This window comes from Notamacropus eugenii, chromosome 1 (assembly GCF_028372415.1).
Source record: "Notamacropus eugenii isolate mMacEug1 chromosome 1, mMacEug1.pri_v2, whole genome shotgun sequence".
Classification (NCBI taxonomy): domain Eukaryota; kingdom Metazoa; phylum Chordata; class Mammalia; order Diprotodontia; family Macropodidae; genus Notamacropus; species Notamacropus eugenii.
The window spans coordinates 740,850,822-740,876,091 of NC_092872.1; the positions used below are offsets into that span (position 1 = coordinate 740,850,822).

Below are 25,270 nucleotides of genomic sequence, written 5' to 3' on the forward strand. Positions count from 1 at the left end.
CATCCCCATTATACTGTGACCATGATGAGAGGAGTTTCAGAGGTGAAATGCTATATGAAAAGCAGCTAAAGGAAGAGGCCCCTGAGATGGTGAGTCAAGAGGCCTGGCTTGGGAATCAGAGGACCTGAGTTCAAATTATTCTTGTCACCTGTGTGATCTTGGCCAGGTCACTCATTTATCTTCCTGGGACCTTGTTGGGTTATTCTTTTACAGAATGGAGGAGATGGATTAGGTCATTTCTGTGGGTTCCTTCTAGGTCTAAATTCTATGTATCAAGGTCTATAAACTAGGGATACTTAGAATGGAAAAGATACTTAGAATGATATTATATAATGACATAGGATGTTATGTATGCCATATGATGACATGATGACATATTATATATGGTAAAATGTTAAACACGATATGATAGAATGATATATGACATCTTCAATATAATGATGGCATGACATGATGACATGTGTGATATAATGGGATAGCACATGATATGACATGTGTGTATATGTATGTATATGCTACGTGACAGCTGATTTCATGTATTGGAGGAGCTGTCTTGTGGAAAAAGAATTAGACTTTCCTTCTAGAGCTCCAAGGACAGAATCTATGGGAAATAGGGAAGCAGATCTGAACTCATAAAAATAGACAATGTCCCAACAATTAGAGAGGCCCAGTCATGGAATGGATTGCTTTGTGAGGTAGTGATTTCTCCATCTCTTGGAAGTGTTCAAACAGAGGTTTACCAACCACTGCTCAGTTACTATAGAAAATTAGGTCCTTCCATATGAAATTTAGGCGAAAGTAATATAGTGCAGTGTAGGGCATCTTGGATCTATGTAGAGTCAAGAGACCTGGGTTTGAATAAAGCCTCAGGAAGGATCATGGGAGCAGGGCAAGTCACCTAAGCTCTCATATCTTCCATCCCTCACTGGTAATACTGGAATTAGTATCTGTATATTTCATAACTTCATAGAAACAGGAAGTGTACTGGATAGAGCACTGGGCCTGGAGTCAGAAGTCCTGAGTTCAAATCCAGTATCAGACACTACCTGTGTGAACCTAAGCAAATCATTTCACCACTGTCTGCCTCAGTTTTCTCATCTGTAAAATTAAAATAATAACAGGCTTGACTTCGAAGTGTTGTTGTGAAGATCAGAAGGGATATTTGAAAAGTGCTTAGAATAGCATCTGGCACATAGTAGGTACAAGTATAAGGCAGCACAAAGTATGTAACAGTAAATGCAAAGGATGGAGAAGAGACTGGCAGCTGAAAAATCAGTTAGGAGACTGTTGTAACAGCGTTTTTTTGGCAGTGATGAGGGCCTGAGCTCAAGTGGTGATCATGGAAGTGGAGTGAAGGGGACAGATGCTATGGAGGCACTAACAATCGAATATTTGGGGGTGCAAGAGAAGAAAGATCAGAAGCTCTGAGCCTGTAGTCATAAACTGGGGTGAGTAAAAGGATAACTAGGTTTGTTTTTTTTTTTGGAAATGGTGAGATTGGATACCTAGGGGACATCCTTGTTGATGTACAACAGATAGGTGGTGGTGTGTTAGGAGTTCAAGAAAGAGACAGAGAAACAGAAAAGAGAAAAAGATAGAGAGACAGAGAGACACACACAGAGGAAAAAAAGATAGGCAGAGACAGAGGGAAGGGAAGGGAGGGAGGAAGGGGAATGAGATGAGAGACAGGAGGGAGGGAGGGAAAGAAAGAAGGAAAAGCAGGGAAGGTAGAAAGGAGAGAGATAAGGGAGAAAGAGAAGGAGAGAAAGGAAGAAGAGAAAGAAGGGAAGGTGGAAAGGAGACAAGTGAGAAAGGGAAGGAGGGAGAGGAGGGAAAGAGGGAGGGAAGGAGAGAAAGAAGCAAAGGAAAGAGGAAGGGGAGAGAAAGAAAGAGAGGAGGGAGTGAAGAAAAGAAGGGAAGGAAGGAAAGAGAAGAAGGAGAGAAGAGGAGGAAGGAGAGAAAGAAGTGAAGGTTAGAAGAGAGAGAAGGGAGAAAGAGAAGGAGGGAGTGGAGGGAAGGAGAGAAACACACAGAGAAACAGAGACAGAGGGACAGAGAGTAGGGAAGAGAGACAGACAGAGAAAGAGGTAGAATATAGACCTGGGAGTCATGTGTATGGAGATAATAGTAGAGCCCATGGGAGCTGGCTGATGAGATCACCAAGAGAAAAACAGTTGTTGTGACAAGGGCCTGCCAGTTGGCATCCCCCCTCCCTCCTGCGCAATCTATCTTCATGCAGCTGCCTCCCAGATGTAACAGACCCTCCTCTACTTGGCATTTGACATTCTTGCCAACCTGGCCTCTTCTCACTTCCACTCTTATTACACATTACACACCTCTCAAGTTCTCCTAGTTCGGCTTACTTGGATTTCTACGTTCACAAGGCCCCATCTCTCATCTCCTGGCCTTTGCACCAATGTTCCCCCAGCCCTAAGATGGTCATGTGATTTGCCCAAGTCCACACAGCCAGCGTGTGGCAGAGCCAAGATCAGAACCCAGCCCCTGTAACTCCAGAGCCTCAGCTCTTTCCACCATCTAACACTCCCAGTGTCTTTGAGCTGAGACTTGAGTGGCATTCTGAGCAAATGTCAAAGCAGAAACAAAGGCACAGACAGCAAAATTGAGCCTATATTTGGATGAGTCATCCAGCTTGGCAAGAACTCAGATTATGTGAAGAGAAACTGGGGACAAAGCCACCCACTGAGACAGTGGAGGGCATGGACTGGCAGGCAAAAGAATTTGGATTTCATCTGTTCAGCCAGAGGGAGCCTTGGAAGGCTTTGGAGCAGGGGGGCCACCATAAGATCTGTGCCCTATGATCATTTTGGGTTGCAGACCCCTACTAAAGAAATGCATCCTTGGCATGTGCCCTCCCAAGGCATGAGCCTCCTAAGCCCACGGGGTTTTGAACCAAAGGGACACCGTGGATGATCTGGAGAAACCTTCAAACTCCCAAGAGTAATGATTGTAAATACATAAAATAAAATGCTTAGGATTATCAAAGATGAGTCAAAAATATGATTTTTTGGTTCATAATCTAAGTTCAGACTTCCTGGGTTAGGACTCCCAGACTGGAGGTTCTCCAAGGTTCCTTCCATCTCTATGAACCTATGTGTAGAGTAGAAACAGATATCCAGCTCAGAATATTGCAGATATCTGGGCACGGATGGTGGCTGCTGAGCTAGCAGGAAAGAAGTACTTTTGTAACACCTACTATGTACCAAGCACTATGCTATGTACTTTTTAAAAAAACAAATCTCATTTGATTCTCAGTAACCCTTTGAGGTAGGTGCTATTATTACCCCATTTTACGGTTGAAAAAACTGAGGCAAACAGAGGTTAAATGACTTGCCCAGGATCACCCAGCTAATAAGTGTCTGAGGTCACATTTGAACTTGGGTCTTCCTGACTTCAGGATGGGCAGCTGTGGCAGAAGGGACAATGGAATCCATGCCTTTGACCATAAGCTGGCCACAGAATCTCAGAGCCCTAGAAACCTACCAAGAATGGGGTGTCTTGTATATTTTGACAAGGGTGGGGTGAGAGTAGGTTGGTGCATGGCTCCTGCCTGGGAGGGATGATCTCTGAGGATCCTTCCAGCTGTGATTCATTGATTCTCTCTCCTTCCTTATCTGGGAGCTCCCAGGAAGGGAAGGGCATGGGTGTGGTGGCAGGCCCATGGATAAGGCCTAAAGGGACTAAGACTGTGGGGGTTCCTCTAGTCCACTCCCCTCCCTTTTCCAGATGTTCGAAGGGCCTTAGCCCATGGACCGTTAGAAGGTCCGGGCTGGAAAGTACCACAGAGGTCATGTAATCCACCCCCCTTCTTACAGAGGGGTTGGTCACTAACAAGAGAATACTGCATTTACTATGTGAGGGTCAAGTACAATGTCAGGCACTGAGACAAAGGGAGAAAAGGAACTTACATGATACGCGGCAGACAACATACACATAAGGAGCACACACAGAATAGATACATGCTTGAAACAAAGTAGCCTTAAGAGAGCGTAACTGCTTCAGAGGATCTAGTAGCTCTAATAAGGGGAAGCATTACAGTTCTGGGGTTTAGGGAAATCTCCTTGGCAGCTGAGCAGAGGATGGATTGGAGTGAAATGTCACCCAAGTAGTAGTTGGAGTCAGGCAGACCTGAGTGCAAATCCAGCCTCTGATACTTACGAGCTGTAAGACCCTAGCCAAATCACTTAACCCCATTTGCCTTGGTTTCCTCTGAAAGGAGCTGGAGAAGGAAATGGAAAATTACTCAATATCTCTGCCAAGAAAAGCCCAACTGGTGTCACAGAGAGACACCACTGAATAACACAAGGGCCCCTCTAACCTCTCTGCCTCAGTTTCTTCATCTGCATGACGGGGATAGCAATGGCACCTAGTTTAGTACATACCAAGGGTGCTTGGCACAGGGTAGGAACTTAAGTGCTGCTTGGCTGAGTGACCCAGTAAGCATGAGGGTCCCCAGTCCTGCTAGCCTCAGTTTCCCTGGGCTCTAAAGTGGAGATAACGCCCTTAGCCCCTACCTCACCAGGTTATTGTGAGTGTGCTTTGCACACTCTATGGAAATGTCAGCTGCTGGCACAATTGAGGGGCCTAGGTAAGCCTGGACTGGGCATCAGTCCCAATCTGGATTAGGCTAGGTGGAGTGGAAGCTTCCATCTGTGGAAGCGTGGATGGCGAGCAGGCCTCGCTGCAGGACAGACCCTGGGGCGCTGCGGGCCAGTTCCCTTAGGGTGGGGGCTGCCACCGAGCACCCCCCCCCACCCCACCCCGGCTGGGCATGGATGCGCACGGCCGCGCTGGCGCCTCTCCACGTCCAGAGCACCCTGGCTCATGCAACAGGCCGCCCCGTCCGGGCCTCTGGAATGCCAGGCTGCCCAGCAAGGCTGGCCCCGGGCTGGGGCTCACGCAGCGGGGAGCCGCCTCTCGCGGGGCACCCCCGTCCCCCGCCAGGCAGTCCACGCGCGCCCTTCCAGAAGGAGGGAGGGGGGAGGAGCGGGAGGAGGGCACCCCACCCTCGCCTCGCCTCCCCGCCCCTCCCCAAGGAGCACCCCGCGCCCGCGCCGCGCCCCCTCCTCCCCCCGCGCCGCCGCGGCCCCGGCTGCCTGGAAATGTGCAGAGGACTGTGACGTCACAGAGGGGGCGGGCACCCGCGGCGGGCGCGCCAATGGAGCCGCGCGGGCCCGCCTCCCCCAGCTCGGGATTGGCCGCGGCGGCTCCTCCCGGCCGCTCTCCCCCCTCCCCGCCATGGCGTCAGGCCCCGCGGCAGCCGGAGGTGGGAGCCACTCGAAGGAGTGAAGTTTGGTTTGCGGCCGCTCGGCTCCGCTGGCCCGCCTGCTCCCACGCCGCGGCCCGGGCGGCGGGCGGATGGCGCTGCGGAGCCCGGCTGCGGGGCTGAGGATGGAGGGGGACGGCCGCGAAGGCGGCGGGGGCGGGGGCAAGGACGCGGGCGCCGAGGACTACGAGAACCTGCCCACCAGCGCCTCGGTGTCCACGCACATGACAGCCGGGGCCATGGCCGGGATCCTGGAGCACTCCGTCATGTACCCCGTGGACTGCGTGAAGGTGAGGCTGCGCGGGCACGCGTGGGCCCCGGGACCGCCCGTGCCAGCCTGCCGGGGCTGGAGCCGGCGCGCGCGCCCTGCGGCTGGGGGCTCTCCGGCCCGGGGCCCTCCCGTGCCCAGGGGCACCCTCCCGTGCCCAGGGGCGCCCCGCTGCCTGTGCCCCCTCCCAGCCCCGGGAGCCGGAGCGCGAGCCCTGCCGCCGGGGGCTGTCCAGCCCGGGGCGGTCCAGCCCGGGGCCCTCCCGTGCCCAGGGGCGCCCTCCCGTGCCCAGGGGCGCCCCGCTGCCTGTGCCCTCCTCCCCGCCCAGGGAGCCGGGGCTGGCGCGCGCCCTCCGAGCCCTCTTCCTCGTCCTGGGAGGGCTCGGCCCGCCCCCTAGCCCCGAGCGAGCGAGCACATTTCTGCCATGGTGGGTGTGTGCCTTTTGAGGGGAGGGAGGACGGACTGTTACCCCGGAGCGTGGGTCGCTACCCCCTGCGTGCGTTTCTGCGCTTTGCAGCCCGTCCTCCACTTCGGTACCCACGAGGTGCCCCTGTGCACAGGGAGCTGGCATAGGAGAAACTTGCATCCGCTGCCCCTTCCTCCTCCCTCCATCCAGCCGGCGGGCTCTCTCTCTCTCAACTTCTTTTTTGTTGTTTCGCAGAGGGTGGATGCCCTGGCTTTGAGCTAGTGAGGAGGGCAACCTCTTCCAGGACGTGGCAGCTGCCAGCCTCCCTAGGTAGACTCGGGCCCCTTCCTCGCCTCCAGTGCCGAAGACCCCGAGGCGGGCATTCCCGGGATTGTGAAGCCGATAGGGTGGGTGCCAGATTTCAGGTGGAGGACAGGAAACTGCCGGATTCCGCTCCCTCCAGGGGAAGTCGGGCACTGGGAGAGTTGTACTTTTCTTTTCTCTCTCCGGATCATTTAAACACCCACGTGGAGGCCGTGGGGGCAGGGGAGGGTCCGGGGCTTTGCCCTCTGAAAGAGCCCTGGATGTGGAGTCAGGATTAGAGATCTAGTTGGTCCTGCAGACGACTAGCAGGACCCCTAGCTTAGCTGTGTGACCTTAGGCAAGTCACTTCTTTGGGCTTTAACACCTGCATCTTCCCCCCACCCCCCTCAGATGGTCATTTAGGCCTCTTCCAATTAGACCCTAGAACCAAACGGGACCTCAGAGGTCATGGAGTCCAACTTTCTTATCTCACAGGGGAGGAGACTGAGGACCAGGGAGCTTAAGTCACTTGTCCAAGGTCACACAGGTGGTGGCAGCCTCTCGGACTTTACAGTCGTCCTGTTCCTTTTCCTGTACCATACCACCTACAGGGCACTTGGGGGTAGTTAAGAGTTTAGCTAGCTACAACAAGGTCCCTGCCTTACGGGGTGTGCAGAGCTCTGTATGGATAAGGCATTGGTGAGCTTATGCCTCTTTGTGTTGTAAATTATATACACTCGTTGAAGGCAGGAAGTTTTATTTCTTTCTATCTCGGGTATCTCACACATAATAGGTGCTTAATGGTGGTTGAATTGATGTGGGTTCCTAGGGTTTCCCACTGTTGGGCTGTCCACTGGACATGCCTAGCAGAGCATTTCTGGCCTGGACAGCTTGGGATGATGCCCCGTTAATGCTGTGTCTCCCCAGTGTCCACCAGCACAGTTGGATACAATGAAGGCTTTGACCCAGGGGGCCCTGAGGGTCTGGTGCAGCCCCAACTATAGTCTGCTGATCCTTGGGCTTGGGGCAGGACCAGACACATGGCAGGTAATGATTCATAAATGCATTGATTGAGGGCAGATTCTTCTCCCCTCTGCCCACTGATAAAGTCAGGGCCACAAAAAGCAGCAGAGACCTGCACTGCCTGCTGAGTGTTTGCTGATGGTGACTGGGAAATAGAGAATGGTATTCACTGGGGAGAGGCAGTGTGTTCCAAGGCTGCCTGTGGGCAAGGGTTTTTGTTCTCAAGTATCACAGGGCTACAAATGGAAGGGACCTTAGGCCAACCTCATCATATTACAGATGAGGAAACCAAGTGACTTGCCCAGGGTCACAGCCATAAGTGAAAGAGCTAAGATGTTAGTCTGTTCCCTAGACAAGGGCTCTCCTCCGTAGCAGAGTTTCTAGCCTGTTCCCTAGGCCAGGGCTCTCCTCTGCAACTCCTGGCCTCATTCATTCACCAAGGATACCGTCTGCTCTCCTTCCACTTGTTTCCCACTAATCTATTAGAAGAACCCTTCCCTGTCTTAGGTTGCATGTAGGACATTATAATTGGGGGGGAGGGAAGAGGAGCTGAGATCTAAGACCTGGAAGACCTTAGTTCCAGTTTCAGCTCTTCCAGCTAAGTGGCCTTGTGAGCTTTGGAGAGTGGGTTGGGTAATAGCATGACTTCTTTGATCCTTGATTATTTCTTCTCTAAAATGGGGTTGAAATTTCTGTACTGTCTACTCCCAAGGGGTGATGTACATATCAGAGGACATCAACAGGAACAGCCTCTTGTAAAGATCTATGCAAAAAAAAAAATCTTTTTTTTTTTTAAACTGCTAGTGAGATCTTGCCTGCCAGGCCCTTTGCCCATCTCCCTAGGAGCTGTAGAATACTAACTGTCCCTCCCTTAGGAAGAGGTCTATCAGTGGAGGCCGTGTTCTCAGGTGCTTGGATAAAGGCTGGGGGGGAGAACATCTGAGCCCAGGGTGATTACCTGAGCATGCCTCAGACCTGGAGCCCGAAGAGTGCTGGCCAGGAGTCCCATTCTCCATGGCATTGGCATCTCAATGTTTCTGTCTAGTCACTGCAGATAAGTGTCTTTGTGTCTCTGGATTGACTTTGGTTTTCTTAAACAAACAAGAAAACGCACAATGCAGAGGATCTTTTTTTGGGCAAAACCCTACCAACATGTGACATTTGATCTTGGGTATCTGGTACTTCTTGATTTGGGTGCATCGTTAATAGCTTACGGTAGGTGTTGGCATATTTTGTATCCAGTTGTTAACTGTGCTTTTCAGAGGATTCTCTGTAGACGTTTTCAGGACCTGGGAGTGGAGGGCACCTTGGAGGAACAGTGGACCCTGGGAGTCAGGTGACTTGAGTTCTAATCCTGACCCTGCCCTTATCCCAGTGAGTGACCCAGGCAGGGCCAGACATTTCCTCTCTCTGTAAAGGTCCTTCAATCTTTTGAAATGAGTCTGTTCGACGTAGATGATGGTGATTTACATTTTATGCTCACAAAATCCCTGGGAAGCAGATTATTGCTATTTTGATACCATTTTAACAGATTAGGGAACTGAGGCTCAGAGGGGATAGAGGCTTGCCCAAGGTCAGCTGGTAAGGGCCTGAGGGGAGATTCTGGTCTCTATCTTCCTGTCTCCAAATTGAGAGATCTCCCCTCCCCAAATCCTACAGCACAATCGATGATGTGGTCCTTCAAACCCAGAGCCTTTACTTTTAGCCTCAGCAACCCTTCAGTTGTGAGTGTTTTACCACACTTCCTTTTACCTCCCTTACTTCCTTTACCGTCTGCCGCCGGATTTCAGAACTGAGAGATGGGTAACATTTGGGGCTAGGAATCAGGGAGACCTCTGATACTTGATAGCTTTGGGACCACAGGTAAATCACTTCCTCTCCATCCTTCACTTTCCTCATTTGTAAATTGAGGGGGTTAGGCTCGATGAACTGAGAGGTTTCCTTTGGCACTCAATCTCTCTGCTCTTATAAGACATGGGTTCTGGCCTCAGTCACTTTCTGTATAGGTGACTATACAGGTCTCTGTATAGTCATGGTCACAGGTCTCTGAACCTCAACTTCCTCATCTGTAAAGTGGAGACAAATGTCTGCTCAGAGGGTTATGAGGATCAGATGAGGTAAGTGGAGACAAAGTGTTCTATAGAATGTAATTTCTTATTATTAGGCAGCTGGCCGGGGATGGGGGAAGGCCTGGGGATGGGGGAAGGCCTGGACAGTGCCCCACTTAGAGCAGTGGCTGAATTCATTGTCTAGGTCCTCACGAGCTCTTAACTCTCCCCCAGAACCCCCAGATCAGGTTGAGGCCCTCCTTCTCCCTGGTGCCAGGGTTGGGCCAGGGGTTTGGGGAGCATCTTTAGGTGTTATTCAGGCTTTCTCTGGGCCTCAGGGTCTCAGTTTAGACCAGCAGACTCTGCTGTTCCAAGTCAGGAGCCAGGCGTTCGGGAGGGAGAGTGGGGCCAGAATGCCAGGTGGGTGGAGGAGGAAATTCCAACCAGATTAGGCGCACCACACAGAGCCTGTGCTGGTCCCTGAAGCAGCGGCAACAGCAGTGGCGCAGCATGGAGAGAGGGGCAAAAAGGAATCTTCCAGGATAGGGTTCTCCTTTTCCTTCCTCCTACCCAAGGCTCCCACCAGGGTGAGAGGGATAGGCTGAAGAGGCTTCCCATATGCCTCTCCAGACATGGGACCTTAATAAGCTTCCATGCGGAGAAAATTGAAGTTTGGCAATTTGAAGACCTGGCTAGGAATCCCAGCTCTTTCCTCTGTTTCCTGAGGGCCCTTTCCCTTGCCTGGGTCTCAGTTTCCCTATCTGTAAAATGAGAGAGTTGGATTAGATGACTTTTAAGGGCCCTTTTGGTTCTGTACTCTATGGCCCTGGCCCAATTCCTACTGTTGTCTGGGTCTCAGTATCCCAGTTTGTAAAATGAGGGGTTTGGACTCAGTGACTTCAAAGGCCCTTTCTGGCTTCAGATGCCATGGGTTCCTCTGGTCTGCTGAATGACAGGACTGTATGTCTTTTTCTCTCTCAGGATTTGGGAATGTAGGGGGCTTTTGCAGGGGAAGGGAGGTTGGGATTACGAGGAGTGCTGTAACAGAGGGGCAGAATTCTGCAGGTGAGGTCAGGAAGACCTGGTTTGGAATCCCACCTTGGATGCTACCAATGGTACCTTGGGTAAGTCATTTTTGCCTTTAAGGAGTCTCTTTTGGAAAATCTTGTAGTGTCTGCTCTCTCCCACCCCCATCTGTGTTTGTGAGGCTGGTGAGGATCATAGCTGGAAAGGACCATAAAAATACTTTAGTCTTGTATCCCCCTAATCCAGTTGGACAGATGAAGAAACTGAGGGTTAGGGAGGAGGAAAAGTGACTTAGCCAAGGTCACTTAGGTAATTCCCTCTGTGGAAGTAAGTGTCAGTGGTGTGAGATTTGAATTTATGTCCTCTTACCTCATCTGCTGCCTTTGGAGTCAATACCAGTAGATAATATAAAGCTCTCAGTCTCTTTCTGTTCCTTCCTGGCGTCTTCTGCTCCTGCAAAAACAAAGTATGGCGGGAACCAGTCCTCATGCTTATAATCTTGGAGCAAAATTGCCCTAATTCTCTGCTCTTACCCCGCTCCATTCTTTTTTCTCATCCTTTTTACCCCCAAAGTCATGGAATCTCAAAAACAGATCTTAGTATGATTATCTAGTCTGTTCCCCTCATTTTACGAGAAAATAAACTGAGGCCCAGAGAGTGTATATCATAGTGTTATAACACGTTAGCACTGGGAGGATGCGTGAGGTCATCTGATCCAGTCTCTTCTAGCTGTGAAGTCAGTTTGCCATGTTACCACTAACACCTGGCATGAGTATCCGGGTCTCCTGACTGTCAGTATAACAACACTCCTCTCCGTTATTAATGCCACGGAGAGTGTGACTTCCTGGGGTGGGCCTTTTCTGTAACTGATTTAAGGGGACTGGAGGGACCAGAGGCCTAGAGTAGGAAGGGATGTCTGAGGCCAGCTAGACTGACCTTTTCATTTTGTTAGCTTGTTTATTCTTCCTGTCCTGTTTGGGAGGCTGGAAGGTACCTATGACTTGGAGAGGAGGCAGAAAACTTTCTGGTTGGCTCTTTTGACACTTGGGGTATCTTTGAGATTGTACGATTGAAAGCATCTAGTCTAAACTCTCCTCTATGAGGAGTAGCAGTGACTTGGTCAAGGTCACTCAGCTAGCTTTGACTTCAAATACAGGGATTGGGGGGAGGGCATGGGGGAAACTGAGGACAGGGGCCAGTTTAACCCTGACTCAATTGGTCCAGAAGGAAACAGGCTTTGAAATGAGCAGGGAGAATTTTCTGGGATCAGGTTGTTTGTCTGGGAAGCTTATGACCCAGGAGTAGTCATGGCTCTGTGATAGTAAGTCATTGCAATGAGGAGTGAGGAAGGAAGGCTATTAGATAAATAGACCATGTGTGTTCATAACCTTCCTCAGGCCCCATTCTTAAGCCTCTTGGTGGATCATGGATTTGACAAATAACGTAGCATGATAGCCTGATGTTCAAAAAATGAGATTTGTTGATGCTTTTTGCTTTTAGGAGAGGCAGTAGTGGTTAGTGGGCTGGGCTCAGAAAGACCATTCAGTCTGTGTGAGCCTGGGCAAGCTCTTTGTGCCTAGGGAACCTGGACTATTAGGTTGCAGAGGGAGGTGCTACCTGCACCCATAGGAGATTCCTTTCCTGGAAGTTCCCGATTCCTGTGAAGTCGACAGAATCCTACCCCAACCCTCCCCAGTTATGTCCAATCCAGCTACTTTGGTCTGAGAGTGCAGTGTTTTGTCCCTGTGGTTCCACCCCTCTCTGCCAGGGAAAGGGAAACTTATGCTTTCCTCATCTGTTTTCTGGGCCCAATAATGGTTATTCCTTGGAGTACAGCTCCCTGTTAGGTCTCTTTCCCTGATTGAGGTAATTGTGTGCCTACCTCTCCAGAGGACACCACTCCCTTCATTCCACATTAGTCTAGACCAACCTTCCAATCATGCCTTATACTCCTCGATAAACAGCCCCAGGCCATTAAATCCACATGCCTCACTTGGTTTGGTCAAGTTTCCAGTTGGTGCTCACTCTGTTTTCAGTTCTTGGCAACCTCCCTCCCCGCTAAATAAGCATGTATGTAAGTGCTGCCACCCCCATCAGGGTGTTAGCTTCTTGAGGGCAGGAGCTGATTCTTTGTTTTGTCTTTTTGTCTGGGCCTCCTAACACTGCCAGACACATAGTAGGTGATTAATAAATGCTTGTCCATTGACTGGTTTATTTTTCTCTGACCTCCTTGGGGTCCTGGCCCATAGTAGGTGATTAATAAATGCTTGTCGATTCTCTGACTTCCTTGGGGTATATGTGTGTATGCATACGTATATATGTATATACATACACATATATATATATGTACATACACATATGTATATGTAGTTTCAGTACCTCAAAAGAAGCATGAGAAGCACAAATTTAGAGCCATCTCCATTCTCAGTGTTCATACACACTGTGCCTGCCCTGTGGTGGAGCCTTCTGAGCGATATTGGTCTGATCAGATAGCTTGACACACAGTATCCTGATTCTGATTACAAAGGACAACAGCAGCCTGTATATGTAGCGCCATAGATGTGTCTATATGAAATACACATGTGCCTAGATGCACACTTATATGTCTGTATGTCTTCTTTTTTTGTTTTATTATTTTATTTGTTTTCAGTGTTTTACAATCACTTCCATATGACTTAGATTTTTTACCTCCTTCCCCCTTCCCTTTCCCCTCCCTCCCGAGTCATCATACAATTTTATATAGGTTCTACACATACATTCCTACTAAACATGTTTTCACCTTAGTTATGTTGCATAGATGTGTGTTCATCCTTCGTTGCCAAAGAAGACTGTGCCATCAGAAAAATGATGACATGACTTGCACTTGACTTTGTTTTGAGTGAGGGAGGGCTTGGCAGGTCACCAGCCTCACTTCTCCTCCAGACCCATCTGAATCCAGTGACCAGATACTTGTCAGGATGACTGGAGATGGCCCAGGATGAGGTAGTTGGGGTTAAGTGATTTGCCCAAGGTCACACAGCTAGTGAGTGTCCAGTGTCTGAGGTAAGATTTGAACTCAGGTTCTCCTGACTCCTGCACTGGTACTCTATCCACTGCACCACCTAGCTGTCCCCATGTTGCATAGAAGAATTAAAATGAATGGGAGAAATCATAAAACAAACCAAGACATAATACAAAAGAAAATGATCTGCTTCATTCTGCGATCGAATTCCATAGTTCTTTCTCTGGATGTGGAAGGCATTTTGCCTTAAGAGACCATTGGGAATTTTTTAAGTCCTTGCATTGCAATGAAGTTCCATGTCTACCAGAAAAAATCCTCGTACATTGTGGTTGTTGCTGTACACAAAGTTCTCCTGGTTCTGCTCCTTTCACTCAGCATCAGATTATATAAGTCTTTCCAGGCCTCTCTGAAGTCTTCCTGTTCATTATTTCTCAGAGCGCAGTAGTATTCCATTACTTTCAATGCCACAGCTTGTTCGGTCATTCCCCAACTGATGGGCATCCCCTTGATTTCCAGTTTTTGGCCACCACAAAGAGGGCTGCTATAAATATTTTTGTATATGTGGGACCTTTTCCCATTTCTATGATTTCTTGGGGATACAGTCCTAGAAGCGATACTGCTGGATCAAAGAGTATCGCACATTTTGTAGCCCTTTGTCTGTATGTCTTCTCTCTGGTTATCTGTCTGTCTTCCCATTTCCAACAGAGGGATTGCTGGGGCAGAAGCAGTTTTTCTCATTTTCCCAAAGCAGCAGATGAGGCCCAGAAGGGTGAGGTTTGCAATCATAAGTTACAGGCTTGCTGACCCCAGCACTAATGACTGTAGTCTCCCTTTTCCAGGTATGTGGGTTGTTACCCCTGGCTTTCTACACAGAGGGTTTTCTTTCCTATTGTATCCCAAAAAGCAGGGTTTCTCTGAGGGGTCCCATCTGCTGATTTCTCCTGCCCCCCCCCGGGGTCAGCCCATGGTCCCCAAGTCTAGCCGAGAAGGGCCCCAGTTTGGGTGTGAGGTAAGCTCTTTAGGCCTGTCCCTTTCCTCTTTCCCCCTCCCCTGTTCAGGGGATTAGCCGGAATCCCGCCTTCTGGAGGAGGAATGTTGGAGCCCGGTCATGGCTGATGTCCCCAGGTTTAATGAGGAGGTGTTGTGTGGCTGGACTCTGCCTCCTTCTCAGGACCTCCAGTGGGGGAAGTGGGGCTCTGACTCTTTGACTTAGCACCCTCAAACCCTAGGCCCTCAGGGATGAAAATAACCCTAGAGATCATGTGATCTAACCACCCAAAACAAAAATCCCACTGAGACCCTGCCTGTCTCTGCTTGGAATCCCCCCGTGATGGGAGCTCATTTCCCTACTCCCTGTGGTGTGCCTCAGCCTTAGGGAGGCCTTATAGGCCCTTCTCTCCTATAAACAATATAATAACTAATGATTACTTAAGGTAGACTCATGCAGTGTTCTCCAGTTGAGCACCCCATAGCAGTCCTGGGAGGTGATGATCACAAGTGGCCTTATCTCCATTTTATAGATGAGGAAACTGAGCAGTATAGAGGAAGAGTGACTGACCCTGGGGTACATAGCTAGTCAGTGGCTGGCATATAGAAGGCGATTAACAAATGTTTACTGACTGATGGTAAGTGCCATCGCCAGTCTGTCCCAACTCTCACGGCCCAGGGCGCCCTCCACTGAGCCACACTCTCCTGTAGCCAAGTGTCTCCATCCTGGCCCTGTGTCTGCCCAGCAGAAAGGTGGCAGGAAAAGCAGCTCCTTCTCCTTGTTGGGGGCAGCCCCCCAGAATGAGGCCTGAGATACGGTGATGGTGGGTGTGGCACTTGTACAAGCCTGGGAGGGGGTGGGGTCAGTCTGCCTTTACTACTCAGGGAGAATTTAGTAATTACCTACTGTGTACCTGGCCTTGGACTAAGTGCTGGGGATAGTTGACAAACAGAAATATTCTCTGCCTGCAGGGAACTTGTTAATTTATTAAATTACATTCTTTCCCATGTGTAAACAACATATAACATAGTGAGAAAACTTCCTCTGCCAGGAGTTGCCTAGGCACTCTGAGAGGTTAAAAATAACTTGTCCAGGATCGCACAGCCAAGATGTGTCAGAGGCCACACTTGAACCCAGACCTTCCTGAGAGCAGCCTCCATAGGAGACATAGCTAGGTCCTGAGGAGTCAGAATAATGAGTCCCATGAAGTGGTCAGATTATTCAGATTTCGTATGTACAAAGTAGTCAGGGACTGTAGGAGGGCTGATGGTTTGAGGTGGTGTGATGAGCAACTGGAGGGATCAGGAAAATCTCATGTGGGAAAGCGATGTTAGAGCTGAACCTTAGAGGGAGTTAGAGATTCCAAGGGATGTAGGTGAAGGAGACTGTTGTAGACATGGGGTACCGCTTATGCAAAAGTATGAGGGCTGGAAATGAGGAATTATCATAAACCAGTGTGTCTGGAATATGTCCATGAAGGGGGAAGGGGAGTGATGTGTAACGGCTGGAGGCACATTATGTTCTTTAAATGCCAAAAAAAGAGTTTGTGATTGATCCTGGGAGCCTGAGAAGTGAATCCATGGTGGAGGGCATGTGGTAGTGAGCTTCAGACTATAAATATCATTTTGGTGATTGTGTGGAAGATGGATGGGAGAAGGGGCAGCCTGAGGTTCACTTTCCCTCTGAGATTCTGTAGCCTGCCTACGGTCATAATCCAGCATCAGTCAGGACTTGAACCTGGGTCTTCTGACTTGCTAGTCCAATGGTCTCTTTGACTTCTTGATGGCACCAGTGGATGGGATCTCCCCCGCCTAACCCTCATCACTGAAAAATAATGAATTCTTGTTTTTTTTTTTTTATAGCCCTTCCCATCCTTCCCCAGCTAGCCATCCCTTGTAAGGAAAGACTTGAAGCATTTTGTTAAAACCAATCCTTATCCATTGAGTCTAACAGTAAGTATATGCAGTATTCTACACCTAGAGTTCTCTTGGGCAGAGAGGAGAGAGGGAGGCTGCCTTCAAGGGAGAGAGAGACGAGATAGAGACAGAGAGACAGACACAAACACACACACACTGTCTCTCTTTCTCGTGTGTGTGTGTGTGTGTGTGTGTGTGTGTATGTGTGTATGTGTTGTGTGTGTGTATGTAATAATGAAAAGGGGACAGCTGAAAAAAGACTTTGGAAATTGAAACTTACCTACCTCTTGTGGACCGAATCTTGCCTGTTTTTCTAAGTAGTGGGATTCAGTTGTAGGGGGGTAAATGATCCATAGAGTCCCCACAGCAGGGGCAGGTGCAGCTGATCTGTGGCTCTCTGGGTCCCCTGGGGCTCCTCAGAGATACAGTGGGCTGTACTGGAAAGCTCAGTGGTCTGGACCTGGGGCCCCACTCTCCACTGATTGGCTATATGCTCTTGACCAAGTACTGTTTTTTTTCTCTCAGCCTCAGTTGCCTCCCTCTTAAGGCTGGTACTGTATCAGTTAATCAGTAAGCATTCACTGAAGACCTATTCTGTGCAAGACACAGTGCTAGGCACTGGGGAGACAAAAGTTGAAACAGTCCCAGGCCTTAGAGCTTACAGATCTTTGAGGACCCTTGTAGGTATAATAGTCTGTTGATAGAGTTTTATTTACAAACATTGGGGTGACTGCAAATACAGCCTCAGATACTTACTGTCTGACTCTGGGAAGTCCTTTAACCTCACTCTGCTTCAGTTTCCTCAGCTGTCAGATGAGGGTAAAAATAGTATTTATCTCTTAGGATTATTGTGGGGACCCAGTGGAGTGCTTAGCGCAAGTGTTCAGCCCATAGTAGGTGCTTAGTAAATGGTCATTCCTTTCCCATACGAGGTGGAATAAGAAAATCTCCTCGACAGGGGAGATCGTAGACTCTGTCTTTTCTTTCAAGTACAGAAATACCCTCTCCAGAATTCTTGCTGGGTGTTGAGTCTCTTAGCTTGTGGGAGCTCTGCAAAGAAGGAACGGCAGTCCATTTTCTCTGTTCTTTTTGGGGTTCATTGTATTTACTCAACATTCAGTTTTGTTTTATTTTTGTATTTTGTTTTTTAAAACAAATTTCTATGAAATGGGAACAGGAAGAGGGATGTAAGCATGAGCCAGGCCCTGGGCTGCACGCTTTATAATTGGTGTCTCATTGGATCTTAACAACAGTCCCAGGAGGTAGGTGCTCTCGTTATCATCATCATCATTGTTGTCCTTATTCCCATTTTACAGATGAGGAAACTGAGGCAAAAAGAGGGTAGATGACTTGCTCAGGGAACGTTTCAACGCAGGTCTTCCTGACTCCAGGCCTAGTGCTATATCCACTTGGCCACCTAGATGCCTAATAGAGTGAACTACTCACCTCAGTTTCCCCAGCTGTAAAGAGGAGAGTTGGAATTGATGATCTCCAAGGTCCATTCCAGCTTTATGTGAACCTGCGACCTCTCAGGCTGGTTTATTATAAAAGCTGAAACTTCTTGGGGGCAATGACTAGATGTCTCACTGTTGGCAGCACATAGTAGGTCCTTAATAAATACTCCTTGAAGCATTCCAGAACTGTGAGTTGCTTTCATAACACCAGCTGTTGGGTTGGCCAAACAAATATGGTCATTATTTCTCCACACTTGTTTTTTCCTTTCTTTCCTGATAAAAAGCTTATTCATGGAGAGCCATAATTAGAACTCACAGTATCTGCTTCCTGCTGCCTTGTCCGCTCTGATGAAAACTAGGGGTAATGCTTCTGAACTAGACTTTTGGGGCCTTGGATGACATCCCCTCTGTGGCCAGGCTTGTCATGAAGCCCAGAAGACAGGACGATTAGCCTCTGAAATGAAGAGCTGCCCCCCAGAATGGTCACCTTCCCTTTGAAAATGGAATCACCTGGTCCGATGTCCTCACCTTTGACCACCTTCATTTTTGCCTGTGTATTTGTATGCTTAGCACATAATAGGTGCTCATTAAATGTTGACTGATAGTTTCAGTCACCCAAGAAAAGGAGTCCAGGCCTATTGTGGATATTTGCCAAAGAACCATTCTTGGAGGCCACTTAGTCCAAGCTCCTCATTGTACAGATGAGCAGACACCTAGGCCTTAGATGAGGCTTGCCCAAAGTGGCAAGGGTACTAAGTCAGAGCAGCCAGTTTCCCCCATCCTGTACTTCCTCCAGGCTCTTCTCTCTCTGCCTCCAGCTACCCAACTGCCCCCACTTAGGTTTGATGAATCTCAGCCAGGCAGGAGGCAGTTAGAGTCTATTATGTGTGTACAGGAGAGATAATACCAGCTCCCATGGATTCAGAGATGGCATGAGACAGCCATTCCCAGCTTTGCAGTCACACGGGGAGTAAGACAAAGGCATAAGTAGTTATATCATGTGGTATACATAAGCTATAAAAAAGATTCCCAAAAGGAGAGACTTGGGTGGGGGAAATCAAGGAAGGCTTCATGAAATGGTGACACTTTCAGATAAACATAAGTACCTGTGTGTCAGGTACTGTGCTTAGGGCTAGATATGCAAGGATAATGATTGCAACAATGCCTACTTGGTAATGGGGAAGCAGTAAGTTTATATATAAGTATAAGCAGAATAAATATGAAATAAATGTAAGGGAGAGAGGATGGGTACCATTAGTTGGGGGGGAAGGTCAGGAAAGACTTCATGCAGAAGATGATGCTTGGGCTTTGACTTGAAGTGAGGGATTCTAAGAGGCAGAGGTGAGGAAGGAGGGGCATTTCAGGTATAGGGGTATGGCCAGTGCAAAGGCATGGTGGTAGGAGATGAGTACTACGTGGATGGAACAAAGAAAAGACCAGTTTGATCAGACCATAGAATAGCCTGGGGGAGTCACATGTAATGAGACCAATAATAAGACAAATTGTAAAGGACTTCAAGAGCCAGACAGAAGAGGTTATATTTTCTCTTAGAGGCAATAAGGAGAGAAATACAGAAGCTGACTGAGTTGGGGGGAGGGTGAGGTCAGATGTCTGCTAAAGGAGAATCACTTTGGGAGCTGTGTGGTGGATAAACTGGAGTGGAGAGAGATCCGATTTGGGGAGGCAAATGACTTTATATTTTTATTTTCTTTTTTCCTCAATAACAATTTCAGACATCTGTTTTTTTAAATTTTCAGTTCCAAATTCTCTCTCCTTCCCTCTCTCCTCCTCCTTCCCTGAGAAGACAAGCAATTTTCTATGGTAATATGTGTGTAGTCATGCAAAAACATTCCATATTAGCCATGTTGCATAAGAAAACAGACAAAAAAACCAAGAAAAAAATTTTTAAAATTATGTTTTGCTCTGCACTCAGGTTCCATCAGTTCTTTCTCTGGAGGTGGATAGCATGTTCAGAATTGTCTTGTATCGTTGCATTGCTAAGAATAGCTAGGTCTTTCTCAGTTGATCTTGTTACCATATTGATGTTACTGTATACAATGTTCTGGTTCTACTTACTTCACTTTGCATCCGTTCATTGAAGTCTTCCCAGGTTTTTCTGACAGCATGTTGCTCATCATTTCTTGTAGCACAATAATATTCCATCACAGTCAGATACAACTGGTTCAGCCATTGTCTTCAGTTTCCAATTCTTTGCCACCACGAAAAGAGCTGCTATAAATATTTTTGTATGTGGGAGAGACAAATGAGGAGGCCCACGTGGCCGCTCTGCGAGGAGCAAGATGGGGTGGGATGCAAGAGACACTATGGAGGTCAAAGGGTTTGGCCACCGACTGGATATGTCTGGCGAGGGACAATGTTGAGTCCTGGAGAATGATAAGAATTTGAAACCTATTATGGGGAAAGTTGATGGTGCATCTAACAGAAAGACGGAAGTTTGGAAGAGGGGGCAGGGTTGGGGGGAAGATGCTATGTTCTGTTTTGGACATTTTGAGGTTGAGATACCTATGGGACATGCAGGAGGAGATGTCCAGTAGGCATTTAGTGACTGGGGCAGGATATCTTGGTCTGGGAATCATCTGTAAAGAGATTATAAATAAATCCAAGGGAGCTGATATAGGTGCTTGGAGAGGGAAAGGAAAGATTTGACTTCCCTAGGTGAAGATTCCAGGCTTGGGGGAGGGCAGACCTAAAGGCGGTAGGAGATGGGGTAGTAGCAAGCACTGTGTTTTGGCTGGAGTATAGGGGGAAGATCAACCAGGGGAGTGGGAGCAACAGGAAGGAACACCGATTTGGAGTCAGAATGACCATGTTCAAATTCCTTCCCTCTCTGGGCTGTTTCCCCTTCTGTAAGATTATTTCCAAGGTCCCTCCCAGATTGAAGTGGCACTTTCTCCTTCATGGACGTCCTGCCCACAGGCCTGCCAGTCATGGCCTCTTTCTCTCTTTGCCAAGAGTTGTCCCTGGGGGAGCACATGTAGGCTGCCATGAATTGCCTTAAAAACACCAACATAGAAAACCCTTTCCTTTCTCCTTCTCCCTCCCTCACGCCTTCCTCTTCCTCTCCTTCCTTCTTCTCTCCCTCCTTCCTTTCCTCCTTCCCTTCTTTTTCTCTCCCTCCTTCCCATCCTTTCTTCTTCCCCTCCCTCCTTCCTCTCCCTCCTTTCTTCCCCTTTCTTTCTCCCCTCCTCTCCCCCTCTCTCTTTCCCTCCCTCCTCTCATCCTTCCTCTTCTCCCTTCCTCACTCATCCTTCTTTGCCCTCCTGTCGCCCAGTAGTTCCAAAGGGAGAACAGAGCTGGCATGCATCCACCACCTTAGACGTCATGGTTTTGCTTTTCTTTTTTCTTGCCTCCAAGTGTTTTCTGGGTAAAGACAAGCAAAAGTGTGGACATCAGGGAAAGTCTTAGCAGGGTGGGTGGGGTCTCTTGCCCAACCAGGCTAGCAGGTTTGTGCAACATCTGGCTAAGGTTGGGCCACAGGAAGGAGCAGAGGGCAGCTGTTGTGTGGGTCTGATCTGGCTTGTCCTGAGGGCCCAGCCCTGCCTGGGCCCTAGGTCATTCAGCCCAGGGGGGCCCTAGAAAATCCTGGCCCAATCCTTCTTACCAGAAGCCCAGTGGGGGGCGGGGCTGGAGGGCTTTTGATTTCCTCATACCTTTATTTACATGTATATTCCCTAGCCCCACCCAAGCCAAGAAAGTAGGAAAAGGAAGCTCAGCAAAACCAGCCACCCCAGCAGCCAAATCTGACTGATATATATATATAATATTCCACACCCATAGCCCCCAATCTGTACAAAGGGAGGGAGGTACATGTACTCCTCTTTTCTGCTGGATGCAAAACTTTGTGCCAAGTCTGGGGAAAATAACTGAGTTTCAATTTAATTTGTTTTATTAAGGTTCATTCAATCAACAAGCATTTATTAAGCACTTACTGTATATGCCAAGCACAGAGTACAAAGAGAAAAACAGTCTCTACCTGCAAGAAATGTATATTCCTTTTCTGAGAGACTTTGTTTATTATTATATACAAAGTATTTCTAAGAAAAAAAAAACCTAAATAACGTTGAGGCAGAAGGCACTAGCAGCTAGAGCCTGGAGTAGGAAAGACTTCTTGGAGAATGTGGTGTTTAAATGCAGAATTTTAAAGGGTGCTAGGTTTGTAAGCGGCCAGGAGGTGAGGAAAGTGCAAAGGCATGGAGGTGGGAAATGAAGTAGTCAATTTGACTGGACCTTAATCATCACCATCCATGCGTTGCTGTCTTGGTTTTACTGACTTTACTCCATGTGAGGCCTCTTAGAATCTGCCCCTTTTGGCAATTTTTTTTTGTGCTAATTTTGGCATTATTCTTCTGTCATGTTCCATTGCATTCATGTGCCTTAATTTGGCTTTGCTGTGCTCCTGTTTCAAGGGCATTCACTTGGTTTCCAGTGGTTTGCTACCTCAAGGATGGCCGCTCTCAATTTTTTTTTCCCTTGGGGATCTTCACCCTCCTTGGGGCATGTGCCTACCCCCTTGTGTGGCTGAGTCCAAGGATGCGCACCAGCTGGTGTGCCATCCACTCACCAATGTCTTCTCACCTTCTCTTTGCCAAATCCGAGTCTGATGTGAAATGCCTTTCCTTATTGATGAGCCGCAGCATTCTTGCATACGGTTGTGGATAGTTTAGATTTCTCCTCTGTTCATCATCCCAGAGTTAGGAAGTCCTAAGTGTTCAGATCTTGCTTCAGGCATTTACCAGCTATGTGTGCCCCTGGGCAAATGACCTCACTTCTTTGGGCCTCAGTTTCCCTACCTCTAAGATAAGGAGGTTGAAGCTGATGATGTTTAAGTAAGGTTCCTTCCATCTCCTATGAAAGGAGGTGCTTTACCTAGCCTGCAGCTGCCCTGTCCTTGGCTGCTGGGGCTTTCCCCAACCATCCCTCTATCTTCTGTTTTTCCTCATCTTCCCACATGGACTCATTGGTTGGAATGGAAAAGGAGGAAGTGCGGGCCTTTGAGATCCTCTGGCCTCTCAGCTCAGGGCATTGACTGGAAGGACTGGCGAGGAGGGTACCATGCCCTGTCTGGTTTGGCTCTGGGGAGGAGAGCTGGCAAAAGTCCCTTGCAACACACAGGAAGCTATTCTACCTGCTGGGAAACCCTTCTCCCCAGCTCTGACTCACTGGCTGACCTCTGTTCAAGATGCCACCGCTGGCAATGGCAGAGCTGACTGGGGTGTCTCAAGGTCTCTGCAAGAGAGCTGCTTGGTGGGTGGGAGAAGCCATACCCGAGAGAGCTGAGGCAGGCCACTGCAGACATCAGAAAGTGGTTCCCATCATCAGCCATGCTGAGGGGAGTGAGGTTCTGTGTGGCAAAGCCTGGCTTGTGTATTCAGCTGAAGAGGTCAGCTTTTATGGGACTTGCCTTTAAGAAAGGTCAGGAAGCGGCTCCTTAGAGCTCAGTAGTATCATGCCCCCCCTTTATGGATGGACTGACTGTGCCTTGGCAGAGACTGACAGATGGGGCCTCAGGCTGTGGCACTTGCCATCACAGGGTTGGATGAGATATTTGCAAAGTGCTTTGCAAAGCCTGATGTACTCTGTTGTTACTTTGGTCTAGACTTGTAATTTCCTTGGGCTTAGGACTTTTCCAGTGAGGAAACTCCTCTGTCGATGCTCATCAGCAGCCTGTCCTGCTGGTGTCTGATGCTTAGAGACGTGGGGGTTTTGAAGCTGTGTTGCCAGATGTCTTATTCTCGTCATGATTACAGTTTCTGTGACCTCAGGAGAGCAGATTTTAGAATCTTTGACTCCTCGGGTTGCTGTCACAGTCTTGAGCAGGTCCGTTTCCCTCTCAAGCCTCAGAAATGGGCCTGGTGATGCTAGTACTGCCTACCTTACAGGGCTGCTGGGAGGATGATGCTTTCTTGGCATAGGATGTCCCATAGAAAAGGGAGGAGATGTTTTTTATTCATTCCCACTAGTCATGGCCATGGGTGGGCTGTGAGTGTGTGCAAGTTCCAGTGACCAGACTATGTTTCCAGGGAGCACAGGATCATCCTAGTTTGGGAGCTGAAAGGGACTGTAGCAGCCTCGTTTTGATGGTTGGAGAAATGGAGACCCAGACTGGCTGCAAGATTCCAGCCCAGGCCCCCTGTGGCTCTCTCAGACAACCCTCTGGTCTCCCAGAAAAGCACCTTCCCCCTGTCCTAGACCAGGGCTGGTGGCCCAAATGCCATTATTGTCTTGGCTAGCGTTTATAGATGGCTTTAAGGTTTGCAAAACCTGAGCAACCTGAGGCAGACAGAGGTTGGAATTGACTCAAGCCTTTCTGACTACAGGCCCTGCACCTTCCCTTCTGCTGCTGCCTCGCTATTTGGGTGCTATTTTTTAATGAGAACAATAAGAACTCTTGTTTGCCTGGCATTCTACATGCATTATTTTATTTGAGCCTTCTGAGGTGGGTTCAGTTTTTGTCCCTATCTTACAGATGGGGAAACTGAATTTTAGAGCTGTTATGGGACATGTACAGGGTCCCACAGCTAGGACGTGGATTCGAACCTGGTTCTTCCTGCCACCCAAAAGAGTTGTAGGGGAAGGGAGGAGACATCTTAGCCGACCAGGCAGCCACATCCTGTTACCTCCAACTGGTTCTGACACCGGATCCAAGGCCAAGCCTCCGGAGGTTTTTATTTCGGGCTTGTTTGTTGGCCTTGGTGCCAAACCTCGAGTATCAGATGCCTAGAAGCAGGCCTGGCTCGGCAAAGATGAAAACCTGGTCTCTGTGGGGCTGGGCAGGGCTGCTGCCTCGGAGGCTGCCCTGCCACACACAGGCCTGTATTGGCCCAGCATCCCCTTGGGGAGGGGGCGGCTTTGGCCTTTCCTGGGCTGGAGGGCTGGGGGTTCTGACAACTCCCAGCTGTTCAGGGAGGAGAAGGTCAGGGTGATGGCATGTGGCAAGGAGAGTGCGGCTTGGATTCCATGGAATGGCCTGATTGGGGTTTGAGCATGGGGGAGGAATCAAACATTTCTGGTCTGAGAGTCCAAGTCTCCAAGTTGTACAGGAGGCCATCTCCCTCCCTCCCTCCCTTCCTTCCTTTCTTTCCTCCTTCCCTCCCTCCCTTCCTTCCTTCCTTTCCTCCTTCCCTCCCTCCCTTCCTTCCTTCCTTTCTTCCTTCCCTCCCTCCCTCCTTCCTTCCTTCCTTTTTTTCTTTCTTTCTGTCTATCTTTATTTCTCCTTCCCTCTTTCTCCTTTCCTTCTTTCCTTCCTTCCTTCCCTTCTTTCTTTCTCCCTCCCTCTCTCCCTCCCTTCCTTCTTTTCTCCTTTTCTTCCTTCCTTTTTTCTTTCTTTCTGTCTATATGTCTCCTCCCTTTCTCCCTTCCCTCTTTCCCTTTCTTCTTTCTTTCTCTCCTTTCCTTCTTTCCCTCCCCCTTCCCTCCTTCTTTTCTTTCTCTTAACATACTTGAACCTTGACTTCTGAAGCAGTTGCTGACTAATAACTTCATGAGCCAGGCAGATTAGGGAGGACTAAGCATCCAATCCGCCTTCCTCTTTG

General features: G+C 48.8%; 1 protein-coding gene across 6 annotated transcripts in view; it reads left to right on the forward strand.

The window, feature by feature from the left end:
* The first annotated feature begins 5,235 nt into the window (after window positions 1-5,235).
* SLC25A37 (solute carrier family 25 member 37) overlaps window positions 5,236-25,270 on the forward strand; it is a 51,267-nt gene continuing 31,232 nt past the window's right edge. For 2 of the 6 annotated variants that reach the window (XM_072634609.1, XM_072634683.1), the window contains exon 1: window positions 9,515-10,456. Coding sequence is in view for 2 of the 6 variants with exons in the window: in XM_072634350.1 (XP_072490451.1) it covers window positions 5,377-5,574 (198 nt within the window). In the remaining 4 variants the exon portion in view is untranslated. Of the gene's footprint in view, window positions 5,575-6,213; window positions 6,366-9,508; window positions 10,457-25,270 lie in introns of those variants that run through there. The other 4 variants (XM_072634542.1, XM_072634350.1, XM_072634473.1 and 1 more) reach the window with 4 other exon arrangements.